This window comes from Gadus chalcogrammus, chromosome 3 (assembly GCF_026213295.1).
Source record: "Gadus chalcogrammus isolate NIFS_2021 chromosome 3, NIFS_Gcha_1.0, whole genome shotgun sequence".
Classification (NCBI taxonomy): domain Eukaryota; kingdom Metazoa; phylum Chordata; class Actinopteri; order Gadiformes; family Gadidae; genus Gadus; species Gadus chalcogrammus.
In genome coordinates this window covers 24784945-24807931 of record NC_079414.1, presented here as the reverse complement: position 1 = coordinate 24807931, position 22987 = coordinate 24784945, and the positions used below count along the sequence as shown (strand labels likewise).

The 22987-nt window shown below is 51.3% G+C and overlaps 1 protein-coding gene across 2 annotated transcripts in view; it reads right to left on the bottom strand.

Moving 5' to 3' along the window:
• The window catches only part of rptor (regulatory associated protein of MTOR, complex 1), a 142879-nt gene that overhangs the window by 14448 nt on the left and 105444 nt on the right, over positions 1-22987 (bottom strand). For both annotated transcript variants that reach the window (XM_056586914.1, XM_056586915.1), the window contains exons 22-29: positions 21570-21688; positions 16501-16604; positions 15157-15343; positions 13649-13750; positions 10320-10425; positions 5928-6042; positions 5695-5819; positions 3682-3804 (exon numbers count right to left, since the gene is read on the bottom strand). In XM_056586914.1, the coding sequence (XP_056442889.1) occupies positions 3682-3804; positions 5695-5819; positions 5928-6042; positions 10320-10425; positions 13649-13750; positions 15157-15343; positions 16501-16604; positions 21570-21688 (981 nt within the window). The remainder of the gene's footprint in view (positions 1-3681; positions 3805-5694; positions 5820-5927; positions 6043-10319; positions 10426-13648; positions 13751-15156; positions 15344-16500; positions 16605-21569; positions 21689-22987) is intronic.

Sequence of the window (22987 nt, the reverse complement as noted above, 5' to 3'; positions counted from 1 at the left end):
CAGGGGCCTGGGACGGCTCGATGAGGAGGACAAGCTGGATCTGACACATGGCACTGGAGACACGGCAGGGGACTTGGAGGAGAGAGGGGTGTGTGTGTGTGTGTGTGTGTGTGTGTGTGTGTGTGTGTGTGTGTGTGTGTGTGTGTGTGTGTGTGTGTGTGTGTGTATATATGTGTGTGTGTATTATGTGTTTGTGATGTGTGTGTGTTATGTGTTTGTCATGCTAGTATATGTGTGTGATACATTATGTGTTACGTGTGTGTATTTGTTATGCGTTATGTTTTCATGCGGGTGCCCTGGTCACACATCTCTGGCAGCGGCTGCACAACAACCGAATGCACCACCAAGCCCTCTCCGCTGTGAAACTCTCCGATGTATAGATGACCTGATACAGCTGAGGTGCTCCGAGAGGAGGTACCTTTCCATGACGCCATCTCTGCTGCTCGTCGTTTCACCGTGCCGCACGAGTCGCTATCGCACAGTTTCAGCCTCCGTTACTGTGGTCAAAGCCAAGGGAATTTTCAAGGTGGTCGAGGATTTATTTATGCAACGGTAGTCGAGGCGGGGCCCTATTGTTGTTGAGGCGGCCGCCTTAACCATACAGTGCTGGGGGAAACACTGACATGCTGTGTAAGCAGGCTACAAGTACCACAGAGGACGTCAATCTAATGGCGGACTCAAGTGTGTCTTCCTTCCCTGATTCTAGGTGTGAATTGGGCACGATGATCTCAGCATCGACCGCCCTCCCTCCATACCGAGAGAAGCAGGTGAAGCTTTTAGCTGGACCCAGATGAGCCTTAGCAATTATAATATTATAATTCATGAGTTCATGAGCTAATTAAGCAGTTTTTATCACTCCATTCCAACTGTGACGGATGCTTAAAAATGAGGTCAACTTTAAATACATTTTGAATGATGTTATGATTCTACTTTCGTCTTATGACCCCAATCTTTGGTTTTTTAATATCCACGCAGCCTAAAGCGAGCAAAAATACTTCAAAATAATCTATTTTGATGGTAGCCAGGACAGAAGAGGTTCCCAACAGACCAACGGTTTGTATTCAGGGCGGTTTCTGATTCGTCACCGAACGTTCCATGAGTGCCGACCGTTGGGGTCTCCATGGCGATAGGTCATTTAATAATCGGATCCGGGACCTGAATCAAAATAAATCACTGCCGGCTTGATTTTCCTAACGCACAACGTATGCGTGGCCATCATCATGGTGGCCCTTTTCTCAGCGATCACACCGTTTTGTTCCAACAAAGTCACGAAATTATGCATCTTAATGTTGTCCGCAAGGTGCTTACAGGCCGCTTAAGAACGCTGCTTGGTCCATGTATCAACTAGAACGACGTGCGAATAACCATGTAGTATCAATGTAGCGCCACCCTACAGGGCGAGTTGTCGCATGACAATGTAAAGGTCCTGGCACTTAATGTACAAACTTATCGTATGTTTTTACATCCTGGCACTTAAAAATAGTACTCCACATTGCGTAGCTATCTTGTTGCATACGGGGAATGAGTTAACTTAGCAATTGTTAGTGCTTGGCACTAGCAATTGTACCGACTGTATGACAGCATCAATTGAGGTTTCTCTTTCTTCTGACAAATGTACTTGTATTTAAGGCTCTGCTGTATGCCCGAAATGTAAATGTAATGAATAAGACAGTCCAACCAATGCCGATGAGGACATTGTTAAACGTCTAAACACCCTGTGGTAACACACTCTGTGCCATCGATACGGTCTGTCCATACTCGAGACTCTGATTCTCCCAGTTCTGACAGAAGTTCTGCCTACTGCGGTGCCGACCTACTGAGCTGGCAGGCTGACCGGATCGGGGGCTGGCGGCCACACTAGACTTCATTAGCTGTCCAAACATCCAGCTGGGTTAAAACCGGGCCGAGCGAGCGAGAGAGAGACAGAGGAGAGAGACAGAGACAGAGACAGAGAGAGAGAGAGAGAGAGAGGCGGCGACAGAGAAGGGCCGTGCTGTGTGTGTCTCTATCTCTCTCTGGGTGTCAGAGTGAGAGTGCTACGGCTTCGACAGCCGTGCTTGTTAAGTGTGTCACCTCCCCGCAGGTCCTTCTAGAGAACCGGCCTGGTAACAATCGTGACACACACACGAAACACAGTGGCTTGTTCCAACCCCTGCACAGCCAGACACCTGCCCTGTCCACGCAACGCCTCTCTCCCTAGTTAGGAGCTCATTCCCTCCCATTAGCCTAATGTGTGTCAGTCTATACGAGGACCGACCGAGCCTCGTGGTGGAGGCCTGTCCACCCACAGGCAGTGTGTGTGTCTGGGTGTGTGTGTGTGTGTGTGTGTGTGTGTGTCAGTGTGTGTGTGTGTGTCAGTGTGTGTGTGGGTGTGTCAGTGTGTGTGTCTCAGCGTGTGTGTGTGTCAGTGTGTGTGTGTGTGTGTGTGTCAGTGTGTCTCAGCATGCGTGTGTGTGTGTGTGTGTGTCAGTGACAGTGCTTCAGTGTGTGTGCGTCAGTGTTTGTGTCAGTGTGTGTGCGTGCGTGTGTGTGTGTCAGTGTGTGTGTGCGTGCGTGCGTGTCAGTGTGTGTGTGTGTGTCAGTGTGTGTGTGATGCTAATTGGCAAAGTTGTGCTGAGCGCGTCCTACCTAACATTCTCCAACACAGAGACAACACGTGGTGAGTAGGTATTAATAATGCTGCGTCTCCCACCCTGCGATGTGGCATTTCAGATGAATTAACCCCGGACAGCAACGAGCCGCTCAAACAACGCTCAAAATACTGTCACATATCACACAACTCAGTGACCTAGAAGCAGAAGGGGGGGGGAGAGAGAGAGAGAGAGAGAGAGAGAGAGAGAGAGAGAGAGAGAGAGAGAGAGAGAGAGAGAGAGACGGGGGGAGAGAGAGAGAGAGAGAGAGAGAGAGAGAGAGAGAGAGAGAGAGAGAGAGAGAGAGACAGAGACAGAGACAGAGAGAGAGAGAGAGAGAGATCCTAGTAGAAAAGGGAGAAAGTTGACAGCAGTGTGCGGCAGCGGCTGAGTGACAAACGAGGTGTGAGTGGGAGCCAGCGGTCAGAGAGTACACCGCTGTTCTCTATGAATAATACTTTCTCCACCCGGTCTGACTCCGTCTCAGTGTGCGCACCGAGCAGGGCGTCTGTAACCCCAGGTGGCCGCTGGTTCACTGCCTGCAGACAAACGTTACAGAACCAGACGTAGAACCGGAGGGGACGCCATTGGTGCCATATCGGGCCAGACTTTCTGCCCAATCTGGCAACCCTGGCTCAAGCATGCTGCAGAGAGATGCTACAAACAGGGTTGCCAGATTGGGCCCAATTTCCCACGCAATCTGGCAACCCTGGCTGCAGCAGGGGTTGCCATCTGGCAACCCTGTTTTCTGGGAAATCTGGCCCAATCTGGCAACCCTGGCTCAAGCATGCTGCAGAGAGATGCTGCAGCCAGGGTTGCCAGATTGGGCCAGATTTCCCAGAAAACAGGGTTGCCAGATTGGGCGGGAAATCGGGCCCAATCTGGCAACACCGTCAGACCACCAAGTGGTCGGACCCCTACCAGGGTGGACCACACCGGCACGGAGGAACAGGACCATCATGGACGGGACGGGACGGTGGGGAGAGAGGGGGGGGAGGGTGCAGGGAGGGCAGGGAGACGGGCGGAGTAGCTACAGGAAGGGGGGCCTTACTGTGTGTGCTGGAGGTCTGGCCTCGGGTGGTGGGCAGCATGTCAGACAGGCCCTGCCACGCCGTCACCATCTCCGGGTTCCTCTGGTCCGCAAAGTTCTTCCAGATCCGCAGCGCGCCGTCGTCTGGAGGGGGGGGAGGGAGAGGGAGAGAGGGAGAGAGGGAGAGAGAGAGAGAGAGAGAGAGAGAGAGAGAGAGAGAGCGAGAGCGAGAGCGAGAGCGAGAGCGAGAGCGAGAGAGAGAGAGAGAGAGAGAGAGAGAGAGCGAGAGCGAGAGCGAGAGAGAGAGAGAGAGAGAGCGAGAGAGAGAGAGAGAGCGAGAGCGAGAGCGAAGAGGTTCATATTGGAATGATAAGTACAACTAGATTGTAGATCATATACGTTTACTTGGTTTCCAATAATTTTTTCACAGAAACATTCCAAGTCAAACGGCCATGAATGCACACATGTACAAACACACGAAGGCATGTACCACTATGTGGACCCATAGGCGTTTAGCATTGAAATGTGTCCAGGTCACACAAACACAATCTATTCTGTCTCCTCATAGTAGCATTCTCGCTACATGGTAGAAGGGAAAAGCCTGACTCAATATTCGGCGGCACAAAGCCAATTAAAATCTGTAATAGCATGATGTATAACCCGATATATCTCATTACAGCGCGCTGGCCATGGGCCGATGGAACCGGAGCCATTGTCACGTGAGAGAACGTGTAATTGGTTAATTATTCATGCATGTGTTTGTGTATACAAACTAATGTTGCGTGCATGTTTGTAATGCTTGTTTGCGCTGGCTGATAAATGGAGCCTCTGGAGGGGAATACCTGCAGGTTTCGGTGTGTGTGTGTGTGTCAGCACGGGGTCTAGTTTGACTCGTGACTCGTTAGGTGTTTGTAGGTTAAATTAATGTCATGGTTGAGCGCCCGAAAGTGATGTGACTATTGACCTCAAATAAATGAAGGAACGAACAAAGTAATTGCGACGCATGATATTATCGTTCAATTAACACTATTTTGCGCCACTGATATGATAACAAAATAGCATATTCAACAAAGAACACCCTTTAAAAGAGCGATGTACTAATACTTCTTAATAACATTTAGACATTGGAATGGAATGTATTTATTCTCTTTATAAATATCCTCTCAGAAGTTACAACTTTCTGGCTGGACTTCCATGGTCGTGGTGGTGGTGGTGGTGGGGGGGGGTAACCTATTAAACACCTATTAGCCTCGTTATTTTCCCTTGTCGTGTCTGCTGTGTGGAAGGGCTGCCTGATCCGCCACACAGGGAGCAGACGGGAGGACAGACGCAGTGTGACTCACTGATACGACGGTGACATTCGTTCTAAAAGGTCCTTTTATAACGGCCATGGAATGGAGAAACTACTCGGAAAAAGTGAGAAAAACTGAAAAAATCTGACGGTTGGGTAAAGAAACCGATCGATTTAATCCTCAACCTCATATCGCCGGGAAAGACGAGTTTATGCTCTGCCCTTCAACAAAACCTAGCATATGTATTGAGATTTTTTAAATTCTAATGGAGTTTCACCATTTTAGATTCCATACTTAAAATAGTGTAGAGAATTGCATTTGCGAAGGAGGGGGATTATGCTAAGTGGGTGTCATTATTTAAAAGATCCACGTCTTTGGAAACGTTCGTTTTTTTGAGGTGGTTTCCCTGTTTGATATATAAAGTAAAAGTCTTTCAAAGAAAGTTGGTATCGAAAACTAAACTGTTGCGATACAACTGGACACCGTCATGTTATCAAAATCAACCTAGGTGGGTGCATGTACTGTATGTTTCTGAGCAGGTGTGTGCTTTTGTGTGTGAGCAGGTGTGTGCGTGTACACGTGATTGCGTGCGTGAGCAGGTGGTTGCACAGGTGTGCATGTGCGTGCGCATGTGTTTGAGCAGGTGCGTACATGTACATATCTAAGCAGGTGTGTGTGTGTGTGAGCAGGTGTTTGCATGTACGTGCGCGCGTGTGTGTGCGCAAGGGCGTGCCCGCCCCACCTGTGGCAGTGAGCAGCAGGGAGCAGTCGTGCCCGTTCAGGTACTCCATGGCCGTGATGCGCGTGTAGCGCGGGTTGCCGTTGTAGAAGTAGTCCAGCCGCTCGCCCTTCTCCCAGTCCCAGAAGCTGGACAGACAGGGGACAGTTAGAGAGCCGGGGTTAGCCTCCAGACGGACGGACGGACAGACGGACAGGGCGATGCGGGGGGGGGGGGGGGGGCTGTCTCAGGCTGACCAGATGCTGTCCTTGTCGGCCACGGCGATGCAGGCGTTGTAGGGGTGGAACTTGACCACCGACGGGACCCCGGGGTTGCGGTTGATGAAGATCTGGTCGTCGAGACGAGAGATGCCTGTGGGAAGAGGATGGAAGCGGAGTTGGACTACAACCCCCACAATGCAACAGGGCTTCTTGGTGTTTTTAATGTTCTGGAGCAGCTGTGTGTTTTATGTAATACATTGCCATTAGTGTGTGTGTCTTTATGCAACACATTGCCATTAGAGTGTGTGTGTGTGTGTGTGTGTGTGTGTGTGTGTGTGTGTGTGTGTGTGTGTGTGTGTGTGTGTGTGTATGTGTGTGCGCGCCTGATTATAGTGAAACAGCTGTTATAATCTATCAGATGATGCTTTAGGAACAAAGATGTCCGATGTATGCAGTCATCGCCTGTGAATGATGAGGCCGACTGATATTTATAATGTACACAGCGCTGGGGGAAATGTACAAGATCGCAAGGGACTTCATTCTAATGTGGCAAATGAAACATATTTTGGGAGAGTGCTCCCATTGGAGCGGTGGAACTGAATTTCAATAGGCATTACTGGTAATAATGTTTGACAACATACATAGTCATAGTTAGCGGCTTTAAAATATATGATTTAAACCGGGCGGGAATTCATGAAGCCAAAGTATGATGCTGGTTACTTTGAGTCAGCCATGTGCACTTTGCTAATGAGCGATGCCCAGGGGGAAAGTGAATAAGAGCAACGAGGGTGTGGATCGGAGTGGCGCAGCAGAAAAATACGATTTCGCTGGTGTCCGGGGTGCATGTTAATGCAATGTGCAAAGTGGGCCGCGTTCCACGGGGTAACGAGGGCCTTTCCTCGGCATCATGTTGACGCTGCGCTGCGTTCTTTGCCTCGTGTCAATAACGGAGCCTTTAAAAACAGTTTTTTTCAAACCCGAGCGTTTTGAAAAATATGACGACACATCGGAGTAGGAAGCTGTTGTACGCAGACTCGCAGTTTACTTCTGTGGATTTCTGTATAATTGAGCAGAAAAGTGACAGCACCCCCTACTGGCCGCACATTACACCATTTTAAATCGTGCGGACAAGGATAGTTCTGAAAACGTTGTTTGGATCCAAACCTTTGATCCAAACAACTGTTGCATAAAATACAACAGGAAAGTTCCACAGAAGTACATCCGTTAACGGCAGGCCTGCAACACGGGCACGCCCAACGGAACGTGCGGGGGGCACAAGTTCACTTTCCCAAGTCCCGTTCCGTTTTAAATATTCATTTCAATTAACGAGACGCCTTATGTGGTCAGACGAGGCCTCGGCGGCCCCAGGCGAGGACGTTGGAACGCAGTGACGCGGCGCACCTCGTTAATGTCACCCTAACGAGGGCGCTAAATGTCAGCCGCACGCTAACAAACGATTAGCATTAGGTGGCTCAGCGTATTGCTAGGGCTAGTGTAGAAGGGGGCGCTGCGGCTGTGTCTGTGATAAGGGCAATGGATGATATATCCACACCTTTTTAATAAAAGAACAGGAGCAAGGGTGGTTTAGAAGTTGGATTTGTTAGGATTCCCAGGAGGGTAAAGTTTAAATCGCCGCAATTATCGGCTACAATTTTTTTGTTTTTACAACGGTTAGTTCCGACCGAGTAATTTGATAGGACGAGAGGTATGGAAAGGGCTGACAGACAGTCACAGCACTGGGACGTGTTACTGTATCTGTATCGCTCCACTGTACAGGCGATCCTAATAAGGGTTTATTAGCCCGTCCTAAAGATCATCAGATGAGTCATCGGACTCACACACGCCAGCAGAGCAGCTCTCGACAAGACTCGTACACCACTTGTCGCACAATAGATGGAAACACACAGATGAAAACGTGTATTATACAAAGTAGCTGGCCTGCGGTGTAGAACCGTGTTGACCTACTCCACCAAGTAGCACGCTAGTGTGCAAGGCAAATGTCTACGTGTTGCCTGGCAACAGTCCAGTCCCAGGCAGTTGCGAAACTAGTTGTGTTGGGGGGGCGGGAGCCTGATGAATTATTAATAAACATACCAATCCTTATGTTTATTACCGCTAACTGATAAATCCCGCTTGTAATGCTTTTGCGTCGACGCCACGTCAGAGCCCGCGGCAGTGCTTCTCATGGGACTGCGTCTTCGAAACCTAGAGCCGCATCACCCGTAGAACCGTCAACCCTCTGCTCTAGTATGGCCTGCTTGTGTGTGCCGCTACGCTGCGGTGCGTTTGACTGGGGGTGTGATGCATTATGGCCCGTGGTGTTCTGCACTCCCGGTTCCCCCCGGTAATGCTTGGGGCTTATTTGCACATAGATAAGATGAGGAGGGCTCTGGCCCTTCCACTACACCCGCCCTCCCTCCCTCACCTTCCTGCCTGCTTACCGCTGTACCACCGTCACCGTCAGCGCCCTGGGGGCCACACACACACACACACACACGCACACACAACACCAGCAAAAGCGCATCAGCATAAACAAACATCCACATGTGCACCCACACACACAAACGTGCACCAGCGCACAAACACGCAAGTGCACACACACACACACACACACACACACCGGGCCGCCCTTTCATCAGCACCCCCGACGTGTGGCTCTCCCGGGGGGGGGGGGGGGGACCGGGGGAATCAGGGCAGCAGTGCTGCTTTCCCTCCGCTCGCTGACACTGAACTGGTGGAGGTTTGAGTAATGAAGTCATTGAGAGTTGTAAGTGTACCAGAAGAGAGGAAGAGGAGGAGGAGGAGGAGGAGGAGGTGGTGGGGGAGAGGTGGGGGAGGAGGAGGGGGTGGGGGAAGTAGGAGGAGGAGGGGGAAGAGGAAGGGGAGGAGGAGGAGGAGGAGGAATAGGAAGGGGAGGAGGAAGGGATGGGGGAGAGGGGGGAGGAGGAGGAGGAAGAGGAAGGGATGGGGGAGAGGGGGGAGGAGGAGGAGGAGGAGGAAGGGGTGGGGGTGCGGATGGGGGGGGGGTCGGTAAGGCACATGTACGCCAGTGGTCCTCCGCTCTGACGTCAACGGGGCTGTGTGTGCGCAGGGGTTCTCTTTTGTGCGCGTGCGTGTGTGCGTGCGTGTGCGCTTGCAGGGGATGCCAGTGACGCAGGGAGGTTAGCGATTCTGTTTCAGGAAGATCCCTCCTCAGTCGCTCTGTCTGGGAGACCGCCGGCACGGCGGCTCTTTGATGCACGCGAGGGAGGGAGGGGGAGAGGAGGGGAGGGAGGGAGGGAGGGAGGGAGGAGGGAGAGGCGGAGGGAGGGAGAGAAGGGGGGAGGGAGGGAGCAAGGGAGGGAGGGAGGGAGTGAGGGAGGAAGGAAGGGAGGGGGGAAGGGAGGGAGGGGGGAGCGAGCGAGGGATGGAGGGAGTGAAGGAGGGAGTGAGCGAGCGAGGGAGTGTGGGAGGGAGGGAGGGAGGGAGCGAGGGAGGGAGCGAGTGTTGGAGGGAGGGAGTGTGGGAGGGAGGGAGGGAGTGAGGGAGGGATGAGGGAGGGAGGGAGGGAGGGAGGGATGGAGTGAGCAAGGGAGGGAGGGAGGGAGTGAGCGAAGGAGGGAGTGAGGGAGTGAGGGAGGGAGGGAGGGAGGGAGGGAGGAGGGAGGGAGGGAGGGAGGGAGGGAGGGAGGGAGTGTGGGTTTTATAGGGGGGAAAGTGCCGGTCCCATCATCTTCACACACATGGTCAGACGTTCTCTCTCCAACCAACACATGCATGTGAATATCTAATCTGAATGCTGGCGTCAAAGTCTCTGTATTCGTCTGGAGCCTCCACCGCCCGTTCACCCTCTCCCTTACGTACACACATCCCTCCTCCCCAGCATTCCCACGGTGCTTATGAGTCCCCTGCTGTTTTTCTGTATTATGTTAAACTTGTTTCTTTGTTTTGCCATATTCCTCCCTGTAGATTAGATTAACGTACAAAAACAAAGCACGCGTTGATCACCTCATGAAGCTCCTGTGGTTTTAAAGTCCTAATGGAGAATCAATTGAGCTCCTTGGTGGCAATAATCTCATCTCCTATTATATTATATATCGGTGTGGTTGTGTGTGCGTGGTTATGCGTGTGTGTGAGTGCATGTGTGTGTGTTTGGGTCTGCGTGTGTGCGTGCGTGTCAATCTGTTTGTGTGTGGTTGTGTGTTCATGTGTGTGTCTGCATTTGTGCGGGACCTCGGTTTGAGTGTGTGTGTCGTGTTTTAATCTGTATATGTGTCTGTGTGTGTGTTTTTGCGTGGATGTGTGTGCATGCTTTGTAGTTATGTGTGTGTGTGTCTGGCCGTGTGTGTGCATGGTTCTTGTGCGTGTGTGTCTCTCTGTGTCTGTGTGTGTGTCTCTGTGTGTGTGTGTGTGCGTCTCTCTGTGTGTGCGTCTCTCTGTGTGCGTTACCTCGCTGTGTGATGCGGTGGCTCCGCCTCCTCACGCGGGCGTTCCTCAGGAACCTCCACTGCCTCTCCATCCGCACCTGGCTCTCCAGGTCGAGCTCCTCTGGGACCTGGGGGCGGGCGAGGCCCACGGACATGAGGAGAGAGAGGGAGGGGGGGGGGGAGAGAGAGAGAGAGAGAGAGAGAGAGAGAGAGAGAGAGAGAGAGAGAGAGAGAGAGAGAGAGAGAGAGAGAGAGAGGAGAGAGAGAGAGAGAGAGAGAGAGAGAGAGAGAGAGAGAGAGAGAGAGAGAGAGAGAGAGAGAGAGAGAGAGAGAGAGAGAGACAGAGAGACAGAGGGAGAGAGAACAATCAATGAACATCAAAGCGACCACATGGAGTACACTCTCTGGAGTCTTTGATGGAGTCATGACAACGCGACGGTGACCCTTCCGTTTTCACATCACAAGGGCCCCCCACGAAGCCGACCCCCCCCTCTCCGAATAAATATGAAGAGGTTCAGAACAGATATTAAACTATTAACCGTTCTGAACCTCTATCTGAATGGATCAAGCTGAGGGCGTGGATCTGTGTGAACTGCGTGTAAACATGCCGTTCTTGTCGGGTGAAATACTTTAACAGCAGCGCCCACGATATTGTTTTCCTAACAAGAGAGATGATGCACTCTTTATTGTGTTTTTCTTCACAGAGGTCCAATAACTGCTGACTTTAACAGGTTGGGTGGCAGAATTTGAAAATCTCCGAAAAAAAACGGATCAAAATTCCAGTGATAATTCGAGAGGGAAAGCTTGAATATCCCCAACTCTGCACTTTGACATACCATTCACACCTCCTGCTGTGTCACAGAACCGTCAAATCACCAAACCCCATATATTAACTTTCACTCTTCCTGCGGAAAACCCCGGCAATTTATACAACTCGCCTTTTTCTGAAGAATCATCCGTATCTCTCAGTCTTCGTCGACTTTCCTTTTATTTATTTAAACCTCATCACTCTCACTCTCACTCCCCCGTTGCTCCCTTGCTCAAGGGCGAAAACCCTTCTTAGGGGTAATTATTGTTTATCAATAGTGGAGCAACCCCTGGTGAATCATAGGAGCAGCCCTGTTTGTCTGCATCCGACTGTGATGCAAACCGACAGGGGGGGGGTTCCCGGGATAACTAAGGGAGTGATTGGTGATGAAGCATAGCTCAATTCTCAGCACTGAAATTCGAGCTGTGAAAATATACGCAGAATGTTTCAGAGCTAAAATAAATGTGAATGAATAAATGATGCGCGGGCATGTTGGAGGAGGAGGAGGAGGAGAAGGAGGAGGAGAGGGGGGGGGGCGAAAGGTAGAGAGAGAGGGGTAGAGAGGTAGAGAGAGTTTCATGTGTCTATTCATAAAGGCTTCCATCGGCTTCCAGTGAGATACTGATGGGGGATTCAGGGTGTTTATAGGGAGCGAGTGTGTAAGCCATTCACCATGGGAAGATCACACACTCCCTGAAGCAGTCTCTTGGCTTCCTGAATCCTTGACCTTGGTTTATTATGCCTTCTCCCTCGCAACGGTACTGCCCCTTTTCGAAATGTTTTCCAAAGTAGAATTTTGTTTGCTTTATAAAACATTTACCGTATTATGAAGGGTATTTATTTTATATGAAAGAAAAAAAAACTAGCGGAATGCAGAAAGCATCTGCAAAAACATTCTGCAAGATATTGGTCGGAATGACGTTCAATTCCTCCGGATCGACGAGCCGGGACTTTAGACGTTTCTTCCAGGCGAGGAAGCCAATCGGCAGCTTTTGATCTCACAGGGAGACATGGATAGCGTTCAAACACGGCGGAGACGCGGGCCGAGCGCGGCACCACTCCAGTTATATTGTGTTGTTTCAATAGCCCACGGCGAGCCCCGCTCCTGGAGGAATTTATTCAGCAGACAGAAGAGGTCGATCGAGTCGGCCGCGCTCGTCTGGAGGCCGGAGGAAGCCGCCGCTGGTGGCCTCGAGGCTGGGGTCCTGCCCCCCCCTGTCAGCCGCTATGATCGATTATGATGGGGCCCTGAGAAATAGGGGGCTACGTTTCAGTGCTTGTTGATCTACATCAACAAGCACACAAGCACACACACACACACACACACCTCAACTCAACCGATAGCACTGCCTTCACTGACACCGACACACACAGCCATTAAAGTGTGTGGATGCAAGTGGCTGGCTAACACATGCATATCCCTATCTGACACAAGCCCGCACAGAGGCATAAGAGTATCACAACACATGTTCCTCTGAGTACAACAAAAACATCCACATAAAGGTGTACTTGTACGTACACAGTTCATCCACTTGTGAATGCATACTTACATTTTAAGTTTAGGGCATTTAGCAGACACTTTTATTAATGACTTAGGACGGTTCACACACGCATTCACACACCGACGGAGGTGTCGACCATGTAGGGCGACAGCCAGCTCATCAGGAGCAGTTAGGGTGAGGTGTCTTGCTCCGTGACACCTCCACACTCGGTTACGAGGAGCCGGGGATCAAACTAGCAACCTTCCGTTCCGTTGGTAATCAAATCGGGTATCGGTTCACCACATTAACCTCCCCAGCACTTTTTAGATCCCTTGTGTGCGTTCCACAAGGAATGCGATGAATCGAGACGCCTATCAAAGTACAGAGTGAAAACACTCGCTCGCCAATCTCCTTTTCAAACGCCCCGGAGTGGTCGATCAATCAGGGGCGTCCCCGGTGTGTGGACGTGGACATGCAGGCTCCCCCTGCTGCTGACGCTGCGAGGCTAACCTGCGCCTCGCCGCTGAGGTGTGTTGCTCACGCATGCTCCTCTAATGCACTTTTATGGGACCACTCGACATTTTTTCAGCAACTCAGCAAAAAAGAGGCGCTTGCCGCCATCCTCTTTGTCTACCCGTGTGTTTTTCTGATGGTTATCATCGCTCCCGTGCGGTCGAAGTCGACCCCAACCTCAACATCGTACCGTCATGGCTTTTTGATCAATTCACCTCTTTCAACGCAGGGGGGATCGAATTCCGTTTTCTCCCGTCAACAAGATAACTCGACTTGTGGGGAAACATTGAGATAACTGTTGCATCGTCATGGAAACAGTGGTTAACAGGCTTGATGTGAATGATGGAACACACAACGTGATTGGGTCTCGTTACGTCATGTTGTTACTGTTCCCCCACAAACCGTGTGCGTTACAAAACATGAATGAACCAGTCAGAGCAGTCAGTCAGTCAGTCAGTCAGTCAGTCAGTCAGTCAGTCAGTCAGTCAGTCAGTCAGTCAGTCAGTCAGTCAGAGAGATCAGGGACGAGGAAGGAAGGCGGGGCTGTACCTTCATGACTGGCTGGGCGAAGTATTTGGCGCTCCAGTCACACAGGCCTGTTTGGAGAGCGGTGATGTAGTGCCTGTGGCCCGCATCATCCCCGTCATCAGCCTACACACACACACACACACACACGCACACAGAGAGACACACACACACACACACACACACACGCACACACACACACACAGAGAGACACACACACACGCAGAGACACACACACACACACGCGCACACACACACACACACACACACACACACACACACACACACACACACACACACACACACACACACACACACACACACACACACACACACACACACACACAGAAAGACATGTACACACACACACACACACACACACACACACGCAGACACACACACACACACACACACACACATAGACATGTACACACACACACACACACACACACACACACACACACACACACACACACACACACACACACACACACACACACACACACACACACACACACACACACACACACACACACACACAGAAAGACATACACACGCACAGAGACACACACGTACACACAGAGACACACACACACACACACACACACAGACAGACACACACACATGCATACAAACAGTAAATAAAGATTAAAAGTTCTTCTGCAGTACTTTACGAGTGTTGAGCTGGTCAATGATTTCATTGACCAACCCCCTGCTGATGCAAATGAAATCCATAATGACCATCATAGAGATTATGAAAAATATATTATTTTGGGGGGTAAAAACTTTTTAAAGATAATTGGCAAAAATAAGCAGTATTCCATCCATGCGGCTGAACTTGAGTAGTAAGAGTTAAGGGGACCGAAGAGGGAATATAACAGGAGGCTTCGACGCAATTAAGGTGGACCATTGATTTCTCCTTTATTAGACAGTGACTCATTTACATCTCCGGGCGTAGAGCCCACATGATCACTTTGGCTACACCTGGTACGTGGACACTCACTCACATGTTGTCACACACACACACACACACACACACACACACACACACACACACACACACACACACACACACACACACACACACACACACACACACACACACACACACACACACACACACACATCTGGGCGCACATGCACAAACTCATGCTCTCTCTCTCTCTCTCCTGGTACATACATACACACTCACTCGCATGTCACACACACACCCATGCACACATGGCAGCACACTCACCCTCTCACACACACACCTGTTTACCCATGCAAACTCAAGCTCGCTCTCTTTCTTTCTCTCTCACACACACACACACACCTGCAGTCAAGCCCCCCCCCTCACACACACACACACACACACACAGCCAAGCCCCCCCCCCCCCCACACACACACACGCACACAGTCAAGTTCTCACACATACACAACCCTGAAGGACGGAGACAGACAGACAGACAGACAGACAGACAGACAGACAGACAGACAGACAGACAGACAGACAGACAGACAGACAGACAGACAGACAGTCTCGGCGTACCTGTTCAGGCCCCTTATCAAACATCTTGCGGGTGCGGGGGAACTGGTGCGAGTGTGGGGCCTGGCCCCCCAGGGTGGGGGTGTAGGGGGGCCGGGCAGCGGCGGGGGGCTCCCTGGTGGGGGGCTTGGGGACCTCGTTGGTCAGGCTGGAGCTGGTGGGGCTGGGCATGGGAGGGGAGCCACTGCAGCTACAGGGAGGGGGCAGCCAATCAGCATCCCGACATAAGCCCCTCCCACACAAGAATGAAGTCACATGTTTCGCTTTCTGGTGAAAGTTTCTGCGCTCACACAAGACACACTTTCCACCTTTTTAGCATAATTCTGCTGTTCACACGGCACTGGCAACACTGTTAAAAGTCCTCTGATGTCATTTCACGGAAAATATGTGTTCTTTTTGCGCTGGAATCAATGCAGTTTGAAATCAATATCTGTCCGATTTGCTGATTTTACGAATCCTTGGATTAAACCTGTGTCACTATCCTGAACCGCAGAGCTGCCCGGACTGTGTACGACAACCTTGACGTTGTAAAGGTTTTGATAATGTGTTGACCATGGCTGTATAATAAAAAACTGTGTTTACACTGCAAAGCTGGAGCGTAAAAAATGTCTTGAGAACTTTGCGTTTGCCAGCACGTCCTACGCACGCTTGTGCCGTTAATGTTAGGGTATTGTTTACACATAAAGGCGAGCCAGAATTTTAACGGTAATTTTCAAGGTCTTATGCTGTGAAATTGGCGGAACAGATTTGCCAGCATTTTGATACCTGCCCCCATTCAAGCTTCTCCCCTTTGCTGTTAAATGACCGCGAGTGCTGTACATGTGAAAGGGGCTATACAACCACACAATCTTAACAGGCTTTTGCCACCATCCGGCATGCACATTTCATGACCGTAAGTGGTGGGAAGTTCTGAAAATCAAAGGAAAGGATTTTAACCATGCAGTAAATCCCTGTCGTCGTTGTTCGCACTCATTGGGAAAAAATTATAATAATACACAATTCTCTGTGCGAAAAACCGTCCAACAACAATAGCATAAAAAGTGAATATTGATGAAGCTACGAGCTGAAATTCAATAGCAAAAAAACAAGTGTGTGTGTGTGTTCGTGTGTGTGTGTGCATCCACTATTTCACGCTAACAGAAGGGCACACAAAAAAGGACTACATAATACATACGCTTTGGGGTGTATTGTGTATTGGCCATGTATTTTTTAGTACATCGATCTGTGTGTGTGTGTCAATGTGTGTCAGTGTCTGTGTGTGTGTGTCTATATATGTCTGTGTGTTTGTGTGTGTGTTCATGCGTGAGTGTTTGTGCGTGCGTGTGTCCGTGTGTGTGCGTCTCTCACCTGGCCTGGTGGATGTGAGTACCCTTACTGGTGGGGCTGGCTGGAGCTGATTGCGTTAACGAGCCCGAGTCAAGGATCCTCTGCGGCCGGGCGTTCACCGTAGCCTGGGGGGGGGACGGGGTGGACGGGGTGGGGGGAGGGACGGTGGGGAGGGAGGGGAGGGGCATCAAAACGAATGGCTTGAACTCAGCGGCAACTCGACAAACAATCACGAGGAGAAATTGGGCAAACAGCAGAGATTGATTTGCAAAGGGTGGAAGAGATGAAGAGAGGAGTGCGCCCCTTAGTGAGACATAAGGGGCGGCGGGGGGGCGGTGGAGCCGTTAGAGAACCAGGGAGTGGAATTCAAATGAAGACTCCGCCAGAGACACACCGACTGGGAGTCGTCGAGGAGATGAACCGGGGAAGGGGGGGTGGGGGGGGTGGGGGGGGAGAAAGCGCAAATCTGGGATACCCGCGTGATAGCAGCCGGCTGTCACCCGTGAGTCGTTTCCCAAAGTTTGACTTAATTTCCCCGTAACTTCTCTGCTTATTGACTGAAAAGGGCGATATTGCCTCCGCAGAGAGCCGTCTAATAGGGTCTCCCTGGGGGGGGGGGGGGGGGGGGTAAAGCTAATCAGGAGGATAGAGGCAAAGCACTGGCTGATGAATAGCGGAGTTGTTGTTTACCAAAGCCAGCCGTGGATCGGGAACCGGCAGGCATTGTAAATCCGGTTAACACCAGTAAACATATTCTACTCGCCGAGATTTGTCTTTGATTGGATTTCTATGCTAATGACCAAATCATCCGCTCTGTGTGTGTGTGTGGGTGTGTGTGTGTGTCTGTGTGTGTGTGTGTCTCTGTGTGAGTGTCTGCGCACACCGACTGTCTGTGCCGTCTAACAAACTCACCGGGCACATAATGAAACCGAGGACATGTGCGGTACCAAAATGTGTGTTTCCACCGTATGCAGAGCTTTCTACGGGGTCTAAAGAGGAGGCTAGGGACAGCGAGTTGTCTGCAGATGAGGGAGGGGTGGGAAGGGAGGCCTGGTGCCCATCAGAAAACTCATCTATGGACAGGTGCGATGACGGAGGAGGCACCCTGGAGCCTCGACTCGTCCGCGGTTCAGTCTCAAAGCACAGGGCTGAGGCACGCTGTAATTATACGACGTGAAACATGAAAGAACCGCCGTTGATGAGCACGGAAGACTTTCGATAGCTTAACTTTGACTAGAGCCAGGGCGGTCTGAAAAGGCGTGCGGGCGTAATGCATCACGGTCATGGATTATTCATCCGCTTTCAGCAGCAACAGCAGCAGCAGCAGCAGCAGCAACACTAGCAACAAACAAACTCTCATCAACCCCAGAGTCCTCGCACTCCCAACCTAGCAGACTCGGAAGCCATGGGTGTCTGCTGTAAGCTTAACCCCCGCCCAGATGGGGTGGAGACGACTCCCACGTCCCCACTGTTGAGGAGGGCGAAAATCAGCCGGGAACATACAGTCGCTAGCCATTTGCTTTAGGTTCCTCTACGCTGGTTTAATTATTGACGAGCCATCTAGAATGTTCCGCTGCCGCTCGTGAAAAGTGCTGAGCAGCATTGCTGATGAACACTGATCAGCCTGGAAGGGGGTTCGAAACGGGGAGAGGGGATTGGCAAGGGAGTTATATAGGGATATGGGAGGAGGATGATGGGGGGGGGGGAGACAGAGAGAGAGACAGGTAGAGAGAGAGAGAGCAAGCGAGAGAGCGAGAGAGAGAGAGAGAGAGAGAGAGAGAGAGAGAGGGACTGACTAGAAGGCGGAGGGTTGGTGATGGTGATATGTTTCTGCTGTGGTCCATCGCAGAGATTTCGACGACTCAGGGAAATGGAGAAGTGAGACATGGGACGGCTTGGCTAAGAGTGGATCACAGCCGTTAAAGAGGAGACTAATGGAACCAGTGAGAAATAGCCCCACTATCGCGCACCGGCAGAGGCCCAAATTGTGCGCCTCCAAACCGGTTTCTACCGCTTGTGACCGGTGTTTTAATTATGCTAAATCTAGGCCCTGCACTATAACTCACCCAAATGTAAATCTGTTTATCAAAGTGTGCTGGCATTACTGCAAATGAGGCCGACGGCGGCCAAGCACGGATAATAACCGGGGTAGCAGGAGACGGCAGAGTTCGATAATTCAGAAAGGTGTCAGCGGTTCAGTCGAGTAAGAAACAAAGAGCCATTAGCTCTGTCCGACGGGCGTTCGAAAACCGGCGGTTCAATACTAATCAGACACGTGTAAACATAAAAATTAATACTAATTTATGTGCGGATTTCCCATTTGGGTTTGTTTGGACACAGTGGCTGAGTTCCTCTTAAGAGTTGTGTCTCGGATCCACAAGGCAAACGTGTTAATTGTGTTACGTTAAGCTTCGTAACCACGTCCAAAAGAAGAAAACGAGTCTCCCCCTGAATATTAACTCGGGGCTGGGAGACCGAGACATGTGGGTGGCTGTTTTGATGCTGTGATGTGTTTTTGACGAGCGGGAGAAGGATAAACACAGGTAAACAGAGGAGTGTGGAGCTGCCTGGGTCCCCGTGCCTCTCGGTGACTTAGGGCCTCGCCCCTGACTTACTGCCGGGCTGACAGCACTGCCAGTCACGCAACCCATGAATCTCGCTCTCTGTGCACACTCTGGACCAGTGTCAAGGCCGGCCAGGCAGAAGCGGTCGGCGCATTAAGCTCTGGACGCTCTGCGCTCACCCATGTTCAGAGGAATCAGGCCACGCATCAGCATGCGATAAATAACCAGGCAGATTTAACGGCCTCTCGTTTCTGTTTAGTCAGCCTTACGTGTTCGTTACGCGCCTCGCTCACATCAAGCGTTTTCAGGCGGTCGGATGCCCGTGGGAGCGCCAAGGCGTAATAGTGCGTTTGAAAGGGACGACTGAAATGCATTCATCTGCAGTGCGTTAGCAGAGGATATGGTAATATTTACACTTAGTTTCAAGTGGAAAGAACCCCGCATAAAACGGCGATGCCTGCTGCGCACTGATCAGCGTTACGCTCGTGTTACCCCTCCGCGTGTGTACTTAACAACGACTAAGTGGCAAGCGGGGGTACGGCGGATAATACGACGGTTCAAAAATGCATGAAAAACCCTCCCATCTCTCGCTCGTCACCGACTGACAAACAAGTAAATGTCAACGAACAAGAAAAAAAAAAAACGACGAGGCGCGACAACATTCCCGTCACGTCGGCGGAGCGTTGCGAGCGCTCCCGTGTGAGACGGGAACCTGTGGATCCTCACGCTCCCCACCGGGACTCCCTGGGCGCTCCGCGGTGGAGGACGACGGTGGGAGGAGGCGGCTGGCAACCCTGGGCCGCTCCGGGGGGGGGGGGGGGGGGGGACTCGATGGGCGGCGGCGGCAGCGGCAGCCACAGACGGGGGACGACTCGGCCGAGCGGTTTCTGGCTGTCCGGGAGGACGGTCGGTCTACCGCGGCTGCACTGTCATACATCACATCCTGCTGGGTGGGGTTTTATTGCCATTCTGGTGGGAGGCTGAGCGATGGGGGGGGGGGGGTGTTGTGGTGTCTGGGAGAGGAAATACAAGGAGATATTCCTCATGGTTGAAGGGGGGGTATGGTGCTTGTGTTTACCGTGGCCTTTTAACTTAAAGCACCTCCTCCTCCTCCTCCTCTGGCAGGGCCGACAGCCTGGGAGGAAGAGGGGAGGAGGAGGAGGGTGAGAGGCAGTCAGCGGCCCCGTCACTGCGTTCTCTCAACGGTGATGTTGTTTTTTCGAAGAAGGAAGATCTTTACAGTTTGTTGAACAAATTGTACAGCGCCGGTCAAACCCCGAAACACATTGTGATCAGTGTCACACTAATGAATCAAACAATCGCGGTCGGAAAACGATTCCACTCACAGAATCTATAGAGCTTTGATGAAAGCAGGGTGCAGTCCCCAAGTCTGTCTCTTCCAGATGGTCCATAGTGCCAAGACGCGATGTTCAATCCTATACCCGCGGGCTCTTGTAGGATACCTCAACCGCCATCCTTCTACATGATTGACTCTCTTCCATACTCTCCCATTCTGTGGCCTCTCTCATTATTATGCGTTACGGTCCGATTATGAGTCCTCTCCCATTATGTCTTGTCCCAATCTATGTACTTTCCCATTAAACTGTGTGACTGGCACATTCTGTTTCTAATTAATCACAAACAGCAGTATATCAAACACACGACCCGGAAGGGTCTATCTGATACCTTCCGATCGTTTCCAACCACCTACACGCTCTCAAGGTTGAGCGATTGGCAGGGTGCGATACCCGGGTCAGATTGGCACACAGACCCGTTGGCCTGCGAGAACAAAGACGGGCCATTTGATGCCAATACCAGGCTCTCAGTGGCTCCATTGATGAATCCCTTTTGGGTCGATCGGGGCTTGGAGACCGAGGTGTGGCATGGAGGAGGATGAGAACAGGATAAAAGCGAATCCACACAAATGTAATGATCAACCCCCCAAGAGTATTGGGGGTTTGGAGACAGATTTTTCGGCAGGTTGGGGGATGAAACCAGGTTGAAGGCGAAACCTGTTTACTGTCTGATCAACTAACGGAGGGGGACACATCGCCCTCCCCTGGCTCCCAGATGAGGGAAAGGGCTTCATCATATGAACTGTCTGATCAGCTAAGTTGGGGGGTCAGAACGAAGCAGGGCTCTGGCAGGGAGGGTGGAACGAGGTGAAACCATGTTAACGGTCCAGCGATGACGTCCAAGTCTCACCCGTCATCACGATAACTGGAATCACCTCAGTCTCCTTCAAATCGATAAATCACGACACGGATCAAGCAGAACAAAGCGTCCGTCTTGTGTCCTAGCAACATCCAGGATGGAGAGCCAACTGCCGCACAGTGGACGAGCCCCGAGCAGGTGAGGAAGGAGGAGGAGGAGGAGAAGAAAGTGGAGGAGGAGAAGAAGAAGGTGGAGGAGGAGGAGGAGAAGAAGGAGGAGGAGAAGAAGGAGAAGGTGGAGAAGAAGGAGGAGGAGAAGAAGAAGGTGGAGAAGAAGAAGGAGAAGGAGAAGGAGAAGAGGGGGGGGGGTTACCTTGTACGCGATGCTGTTGAGGACCTTCATGGCCAGGTCAGAGACCTCTGGGAAGGGGTCCGCAGCCAGGTGGAGCAGCACCCTCCAGATCTGGGTGTAGACGCTGTTGAAGGACACACCTGATGGAACACACACACACACACACACACACACACACACACACACACACACACACACACACACACACACACACACACACACACACACACACACACACACACACACACACACACACACACACACACACACACACAGTTGGCTTTTAGGCATTTGCAATTCATTTCAATGAGCAAGACCAATACAATACATTCCGAATAATTATGATAATGAATCAACATGATATATATAACCGTTAAATAATGGATGTTGCCTGAAACAATATGTCGGAATACAGGTGCGCAGACGACTCCCCCACTCAGAGAAGGTCTGGCTGAAATCAACCCATCTCCACCATCTATTAGTGCCGCCGCGCTAACTGCTCCGTGTTAATGGACTGCCACCTCATTAGCAGCGGTCCATCCATCCCAAGGCGTTTAACCGGTGATCTCTACCCCCTCCCCCTGGTTGGATCAGGTGGGAGCACAGACTAATTCACCGTTCACCGATTCCCCATTAATCAGCACACACAGGCACTCGTGCGCGCACACACACACACACACACACACACACACACACACACACACACACACACACACACACACACACACACACACACACACACACACACACACACACACACACACACACACACACACAGGGAATAACAGAGGTGGAAACGAAGCGCGGGCCAGCTGTTGTTAATAGCCCTCTGCGTCTACTGGAGCCCCTTTGGCTGACAGCTGTAATCATTCTCATGACCACAAATCACACGGCGGCATCACGTATGTTCCCGCCTTGCCGTTCCTCCGTGGCTAGTTGATGTTGACGATGACAACTACACCCCCCCCCCCTTTACACCTTTTTTTATTTTTGTGATTGTTTATTTATTCATGTCTCTTTTTCTCCCTTTTTCATGTTGCCCTCTGCTCCCCCTGTGCTGCTCTGTCACTAAAGTCAGCGCGATTCAGCAGAACTGCTGATACGGCTGTATGGGAGGGGGTGAGAGAGAGCGAGGGGGTGAGAGAGAGCGAGGGGGTGAGAGAGAGCGAGGGAGAGAGCGAGAGAGAGGGAGGGAGAGAGGGAGAGAGGGAGCTGGTGGAGGTAGAGGAGTGTAGGCTGCGCAAAAGGGTGTGCTGAAAACCAGTCCAGTCAAACCAGCCTCCCTGTGAGACGACCATACCCTCTTGGTTTGAGTTCCTGTCGCTCGACTGGTTCTGCAGCGAGACCTCACCCCAATCCGCGGCGCATTCCCTGCATATCTCTCCCCGGCTTACTGTGTCAAAATGTGTCGGTTCAAATAAAGTTATCCTCGTTATTTA